Genomic DNA, 8,087 nt, shown 5'->3' with positions numbered 1-8,087 from the left:
ATCTGATGACGTGATAAGAGTGGCAAAATAGCTAGATTTCGCTGCTTTTATCACCACTAGGTAGGTCTTAATATGAGACCTCACCAGTGTTCGGTCGGATTCGGAGTGGCTGGTCCTCCAACTACTCTCCAGGCGTCTTTTCCGGTGCTTCATCTCCCTAAGCTCCTCAGAGAACCAAGGAGCTAGGTGAGTTCGGTGCCGGGTCAGAGGCCGCAAAGGCACGACACGGTCCAAGGCCCCGGCAGCCACACTATCCCAGGCGGCCACCAGGTCTTCAGCCGAGTCATGAGCCAGAGTCTCAGGAAATGGCCCAAGCTCCATCTGGAACCTATCAGGGTCCATCAGGCGCCTGGGGCGGAACCACCTGGTCGGTTCTGCCTCCCTGCGGCGGGGTGCAGCGGTTAGAAAGTCCAGTCGAAGGAGCGAGTGGTCAGACCATGACAAGGGTTCAATGGCTATATCCCCTATATCAAGGCCACTCAACCACTGACCAGAGACAAAAACTAAGTCCAGAGTGTGTCCCCCTGTGTGAGTGGGGTCATGAATTAACTTAGTAAGGTCCATGGCCATCATGGAAGCCATGAACTCTCGAGCCACCTCAGACGTTTCACCGATAGATGGCAGGTTGAAATCCCCCATAATAACAAGTCTGGGGGTGTCCACCGCCACCTCGGCTATAACGTTAAGCAGCTCGGGCAGGGCCGTTGCCACGTGGCAGGGAGCCAGGTACGTGACCAACAAGCCCATCTGTACTCCACGACCCCACTTTACAAAGAGGGACTCACATCCGGCTATCTGTGGAACAGTGGTCTCCCTTGGATCCAGACCTTCCTTTATAATAACCGCCACCCCCCGCCCCTGCCCTGAGCCCTCGGCTGATGAAATGCATGGAAGCCTGGTGGGCATATATCCACGAGGGGAACTCCCCCCTCCTGGCCCAACCAGGTCTCCGTAATGCCCGCCAGGTCCGCCTCCCCCTCCTGAATAAGATCGTGAATGAGGGGGGCTTTATTAACAACGGACCTGGCGTTGCATAACATCAGCCGAAGGCTCTGGCCCTGAGAATCTGGACAGCCTGGGGAACGAGAAAAGCATTGGGGACCGGAGTGCGCAATCGCTCTAAAACAGCGAGTGCGCATTCCCCGAACATGATGTGGTCCCCAGCTACTGCCATATGTGCCCCTCCCTCTTTGCAGCATGCCACCTCTCTGGGTTCCAAAACCCGTCATTGATGTAGGCCCTCAATAATGTGGAGGGCCAAGCCTGCGAGAGGGGGGAGCCTCGCAGCGCAAGAAGCTGAGACCTTAAATACCTCTAAAGCTCTGAGGTAGTGATAAGGTATGGCCAAGGGATCCACTATGATAGTCCAAAATGTCCTGGAAGCCAAGGCCGGTTGACCATAAACGGGAGAGTCTCCACTGTCCTCTTGCGGCAGTGGCGGAGTCCAAATGTTCCAACCAACTCGGGGGTAATCCTCCAAATCAGCCTCTCACGATGGTTGGCCAACTGACCATGGAGAAGATGGTACATCCCATTGGTGGTGAAACAATGATAGAAACCGGCTCCGTCCATCCTCCCGTAAGATGCCATTTTCCATACAGCCAGCGTGCTGGATGACAAACAGAGCCAGGTCCAAAGTCTCAAGAAGAGAATAAACTGTCCACAGTGTTCATAAAGGCAAGCGTATCGGAGAGGGAATAGATGGAAAACAGGTGAGGCCATCTCCATCGAGCAGAAACCGGCAGGGCGAACATGATGGTCATGTGGCCTAATAGTGGCCCAAGCCAGGGAGGGGGGTGAGGGTTGTCCGAGGTGACACAGTAACCACTCCGTCAGCCTCTCACCCCTCTTTATCCCCCCACCAGGTCTTCCAACCACCCTTTCTATGCCCATTCTTATCCTCCCATGGTGTTTATAAAGGAGGCTTCACCATAAGGAACTAAATTTTGGGAGTTACCCCAAGGCTCTATGGTGGCCTGGAACTCCCAAGATCTAACATTTCAATGATGGAGGCTTCCACCTCATAGTGCTCTTCCTCGGCTATTAACACACGACTCCAGCCATCCCACCAGCTAGCTGCTGCAATGGCATCAGCAGAGGCATCAGCATCACTGTGGACACCACCAACAGCCACGTCTTCAATAGTCCTCACCTTGTTTGACACCCACCTACTTCCACCCGGCGTCCACAGCACCAATGTTCCGATGCCGGGGGGGGATGCAGCCCACGACGATGCCAGCACCTCCACCGCAGCCGTCACCCCAGCTATCATACCAGCAGGCATCTTGTCGTGAAAGCCGGCTGTTTCACTGCCTCCACCGCCAGCACTGCCGCCCATAGACCGCGGATGCCGCCCTTCTTGCGGTGACCGCGGAACAGCTACCTCTTCGAGAGTCAGTGCCCCACTGTTACTGGCACATTAGAGAGCACAAAAGCTCTCAACCAACTGGCCACAGGCATCGCTTGCTAGGCAGGGGGTCCTAGATGGTCAAAAATGACCCCCAGAGTCCCTCAAAAGCCGAAATACCCAATCTCTACCGCAGTGAGCTAGAGCCGGGCCGCCATCTTGGGCATCAGTTGTATTCATTCATTTATTTATTTGATCCCACTAGCTCTTAATGTCTTTCAGTAGTATGCAATAAAAGGGTAAAGACAATTAAAAACATAAATCCTGCATTTTAATTTAAATAAATTACAATGGTAACAATAGAAAGCCCATGGAATTGGCGTATTCAGGTCTTTTCCCGCGTAAGATTGAGAGTATCTTGGCGACTTTTCGATGAGGTCCCTCTTGTCATCATCAGGTTGGTGTCTTCGGCTTTGTGCTTGTGCGAGCAAAGCGTGATCGGAGATGCCGTTTCTCTATAAATACTGGTGGGGAGGTGTGGAGTGCTGGATTTGTTGTTGTAAGCAGGTTGGTTGGCTGTGTTGTTACATCTTGATGGAGTTGATGTTTGCCGATTAGTTGGCTGTTTCATAACATCTTGTGTGGCTGAGGTCGTAGCTGTGTGTCCATTAGCCTTTTGTGTTGTTATGACTTGGGTAATGGGTTGTGTGGTAGCATCCTGAGCTCTAGTGTTGTGACATCCTGAGTCCTGTGCTGCAATATCCTGGGTAGTTGGCTGTGTTGTAACATCTTGAGCTTTAGTGTTGTAACATCCTGAGTTCTGTGATGTATTGTCTTGAGCAGACGGCTGTAATGCAACATCCCGGGCTTTGGTTTGGCTGCGAGTCTGAGGTCTTGTCATGTGTTCATGGCATGTGTTAGTTTGCTTTGTGTGGGATCGGAGGAGGGCAGGAGCTGGCGTTATCCAGGTCGTTACAACACAAAAGGCTAATGGGCACACAGCTAACACAGGATGTTACAAAACAGCCGACTAATCTGCAAACATCAACTCCATCTACTAATCAAGAAATAATAACACAACCAACCAACCTGCTTACAACAACAAAGCCAGCACTCCACACCTCCTCACCTGTATTTATAGAAAAACGGCATCTCCGATCATGCTTTGCTTGCACAAGGATGAAGCCAAAGACACCAGGCTGAAGATGACAAGTGGGACCTTGTCGAAACATCGCCAATATACTCTCAATCTTACACGGGAAAAGACCCTTCAAATCACTGTAGCAGCTTCAGAAACTTGAGGTCATCATAGGATGATCTTAAAAGGAGAAGATATATAAATAATTCTGTTATGTAACATGAAGCACTTTGAGCAGCATTTCAGTTCTTTTCCAAAAAATAGAAACATTCATATCCTTTCAAAAATGGCATTCTGAATTAGAATCTTTCTTATAGCATTTTTGACTTCGTGATTCCTTAAAGAATAGATCAGAGGATTTAAAACTGGTGTAACTACACTATATAAAAGAGAGATGATCAGGTCTTTATCAGAAGAACCACTGGCAGAAGCAAGCATGTAGTTGGACAATACTGGAATGTAGAACATTGCCACAACAGTCAGGTGAGATGCACAGGTGGAGAAGGCTTTCCAACAGTTCTGCCATGACTGGACTTTAAGGAAGAGAAAGGAGATGATGTAAAAATAGGAGAGAAGAGTGAAAAAGAAAGAACATAAAGCAATTGAACCAGTAACAAGATTCAGCAGGACATAACTAAGTCTTGTACTACTGCAAGCTAACTCGAGAAGGGGTTTGATGTCACAAAAAACATGTTGGACAAGATTGGGGCCACAGAAAACAAGTTGAGAGGTCACAATTGTGTGCATCAAGGCATAAAAAAATCCAGTGGTCCATGTGACTCCAGCTAGGGTAACACAAGCCCATTTATTCATGATGACAGTATAACGCAATGGATTGCAGATAGCCACATACCGGTCCCATGCCATGATGCCTAGAAGCATAGCCTCGCTACAGCCTAGAAAGTGGAAGAAATGCAGCTGAATGAGGCAGCCATTAAAAGAGATAGACTGATGCTTTCTAAGAAATCCCCTTAGCATTTTTGGTACAGTCACTGTTGAGTAGCATATATCCAAACAAGAAAGGTTTCCCAGAAAAAAATACATGGGGGTGTGAAGCCGAGGTTCAGCTAGAATGACAATGAGAATGGCCCCATTTCCCAATAAACAGGCTATATAGAGTAGCAGGAAAAGTGGGAAGAGAACCTGTTGTAGCCTGGGGTCCCTTGTTAGACCCAAGAGAATAAATTCAGATACTTCTGTTGAGTTCTTCATCTCTGCCAATAGGGAAAAAATGTGAGTGATTTGAAAGAATCTCACAGTGCTAAATAAATGACAATGAAAAGCCTTCTTTATACATCATTTAAGCATTCAATCATGAATCCTATATTTAAATTCAGTCCATTCAAATACTTCATGCATTCATTCAATATATTTCATATAGTTAGTTGAATTTACTCCCAAGTAATTTGGTAAAGTTCTGCATTATATTTTAATTTTCAAGACATGTAAAGCCATTTGGTGTCTTTACAACAGTTTGGATTTTGACATATGAAATCAGAAGCGTGATGAAGGAGCAAAATAGTGGAAAATATTAGCTAATTGATCATTATTTGGAATTAAACATGTAAATTCTTAAAAATTAAACTGGGCATAATAGAAATGATGAATCTATTCACATAATACCAAATAAAATAATAATCCTGATTTATTCAAATATCAATAGCTGGTCTCTTTTTTTCTGCAATGGTCTTCACATAAGTGAAGGATAGATGACGTGCTGGCTTTTTCCATACTTTTTCTTCTGCATTAAAGGGAAAGAAGTTAGAAGATTTCACTCTATAGAGATGTATTCACCCTCGGAACTCTGGTGATCAAATCAAAGAAAGCACAAAGAGACAAAGACAAAGAGACAAAAAAAAAAAAAAAGCAATAGCGTGGCAGGAGAAAAATAATAAAATCTTATTTCCAATGCAGAAATAAGTAACAAAAGATAACAAGTTTTCCAACTTATGTGAAGACCATTGCAGAAAAAAAGAGACCAGCTATTGATATTTGAATAAATCAGGATTATTATTTTATTAATGTAGCAATTTATCTACATCTGTCAGTATCTCTAATAGAAAGGACAGCTGGATTTATTAATGTTTACTAGTACAAATATGCTTCTGCAGAATATAGAGTTAATGTAAAATTGCTTTTTACTTTTGAAGAAGAGAAATACCACTCTGAATTTTGAGTTTCTGAATATGAGTTAAATTCAGTGTTCATGGAACTTCATTTTATTATCTTTTATCAAAGCTTTGTTTTTCAGGGCAATACATGCTGCCATATAAAATATTTGCTTCAGATGTTATTCATTTCCAGTATACTGACCCCGAGTTACTGGCAACATTTATGACTGGAGAATATGGACCATATCTAGATTGTAATTATGCTCAAATGCTTCCCTGTAAACTATTGGCTTTAGGTAGTCCATTAACCACCATAGTTAATGGGATTTATTTGAGTCTTAGAAGTTCTATAAACCCAGCTATTGCAAAGAATATTGTCCAAACCCAGGAAGCCAATTACAGTTTCACATTGTCAGAGAAAATGGTTTATTTAGATTTTCCATTGCTCAATTTGAAGTATTATTCTGAATCATTCTATTTACCCTGCTGGAAGTTCACACATAACAGTTTATAGTTCTAAAACTGTTTTATAGATGGTCATATGAAACTGGCAAATGAGCAATAGGCTGCCATTTGTTCCATATTTGAAATTGATTTCATGCTTGCCTTCATACAGACTTAAGTTCATACTGTATATTACAGGAAACTGAAATGAATTAGGCAATGCATGTTTTAATCTCAAATTTTTAATTCTCTCAAGAGTACAGAAATCCTGGAGCCTTTTTGATTTCTATTGAAATGCCTCCATCTAGGCAAAGAGAAAGTTTCCTTTACTTTTCCTTTTGAGATGTTGTTTCTCAAGCATATCATACTAGAGTTTGTATAGTCTACAAATAGAGAGATGAATTTATAAGAGTTACTTTTCTCATGTTCTCTTGGTTATCATTCCATTTTCCTTCCATTCTGGTATTCACTCACTTATATTACTGTACCTCAAAAATAGTTCCCTTTGCATTTCCATAATGGAAGAATGTGTAGATCAAACTGAGATCCAAAATTTAATATTAATTTAAAATGTCAATATTTAATATTAGGTAAGTATCTAATATCAATCAGATATTGAGACAGTTCTTACCTTGTGGAAATTTCCTATTCAGTTAAATAAGAATGATTATTGAAGTGTTGCCTAAGAGCTAGAAAATCAAGTAGGTACATTTAGATGGGATACAGAAAACCAAACCTCATATCAGAATATGTACTGAATGATTTTCAGATTGCATTCTGTGCTTGGTTTATGAAATATAGCTGCCTGCCATTGGGGAAAAATTAGGAATTAAAGAAGTAGTGTGCTTATGTAGGGATAAATATCTTCAATTAAGGCTGTAAACAATGTGTTCGTTTAATTAGCAATGTAGAGGACGTAGAGGGAGGGGTTGGTTTGGTTAAGGCTTAGAAATATTTTCCCCAAAGCATTATTTTTCCCCTTTTGTTAATCAAAACAGGGAAACCTGCAATATGTTATGTGGTTTGTAAGATGAATAATAATTACATTTTACTCTTACCATATTAATACTCTGTAAACTTACACTTTGATTATGATTTCAAAATTCTGCACATAATGAGATGGCACTGTTTGATTGAAATTGAAAGGTAGAAAACATTACCTTTTCTTATATATAGTAATTGCATAAGAAAATAACTGCATATTTCTTTAAATTATTAGTGAATGCTTAGACTTTTTTCTTACATGACATTATCTGAAATAGATTTTCCATTCTATTTTCCATTTCTTTCTGCTGAAGAAGAAAGCTGCAGTTAGTCGGCATTAATATGGAATCTCACATCAAACAACGTTGAAATTTCACATCAAGCAAAGTTCCTTTACATTTTCTCAGCATTAATTTCAAATGAGCTAAAATATTCTTAAAGGTGACACTAGTTTCAATCTTCTTATTATGAAATAAAAGAATATTAGTAAAGAGTAATAACAGTTTCTCCATACTGATTTGTTTACAATACTATTATAGTTTATAATACTGTATCTTGATACATAGATAAATGGCTAGAAACATCTACCATTCGAATAAAAAATAATAAATATAGTTAGCCTAATTGGAAAATGCCAGTTTTTGGCTGCCTATGTATTCCATATTTGGAAGTGAACAATTGTGAATGAAATTTATAAGCATCATTTTGAATCTCTAAAATGTGAAAAATGTTATGTCAAGAAACTTTTGCAATGTTTTTTATAATTTCTTTTTTTCCTCAGTTTTTAAACATGTAGGTTTAAACATGTAGTTTTTAAACATGTTGGGGGTAACTGCCAAATAAATCTTTATAACTATGGGCAAATAAATTAAAATAAACAGTTGTACAAATTTACTAAAGAAATGGGAATAAATCATTTCGGTTCATGTAGTAATTCATTTGAAAGGCATCGGGTTGGACCCTGAGTCACTATAACATGACATCAATGCAAGAAAAGTATAGAACCATAAGAATGTTTTGAAAATATTAATCACCACTTCCTTTATTTCAAATATACAGGCAT

The 8,087-nt window shown here is 41.2% G+C and overlaps 1 protein-coding gene across 1 annotated transcript; it reads right to left on the bottom strand.

Moving 5' to 3' along the window:
* Positions 1–2,306: 2,306 nt before the first annotated feature.
* On the bottom strand, positions 2,307–4,697 carry LOC117668827 (olfactory receptor 12D1-like). Its single transcript, XM_034422882.2, has 2 exons — positions 3,791–4,697; positions 2,307–2,341 (listed from the first exon to the last, which is right to left on the bottom strand). Exons 1-2 carry the CDS (start codon positions 4,695–4,697, stop codon positions 2,307–2,309), a joined length of 942 nt encoding a protein of 313 aa, XP_034278773.1.
* Between the last annotated feature and the right edge of the window lie 3,390 nt (positions 4,698–8,087).

The sequence above is a fragment of the Pantherophis guttatus genome, chromosome 4, assembly GCF_059756535.1.
Source record: "Pantherophis guttatus breed Tessera chromosome 4, ASM5975653v1, whole genome shotgun sequence".
NCBI classification, from domain to species: Eukaryota; Metazoa; Chordata; class Lepidosauria; order Squamata; family Colubridae; genus Pantherophis; species Pantherophis guttatus.
The sequence above is the reverse complement of the archived record's forward strand: the minus strand, read 5'-3'. Positions and strand labels throughout refer to the sequence as shown.

What these genes read in the sequence shown, in the direction of transcription:
- LOC117668827 (XM_034422882.2), bottom strand. Translation starts at nt 4,697, where the DNA reads ATGAAGAACTCAACAGAAGTATCTGAATTTATTCTCTTGGGTCTAACA. An exon ending in CAAAAATGCTATAAGAAAGA is followed by an intron (nt 2,342 to 3,790) that starts TTCTAATTCAGA and finishes CGGCATCCGCGG; the next exon opens with TCTATGGGCGGCAGTGCTGG.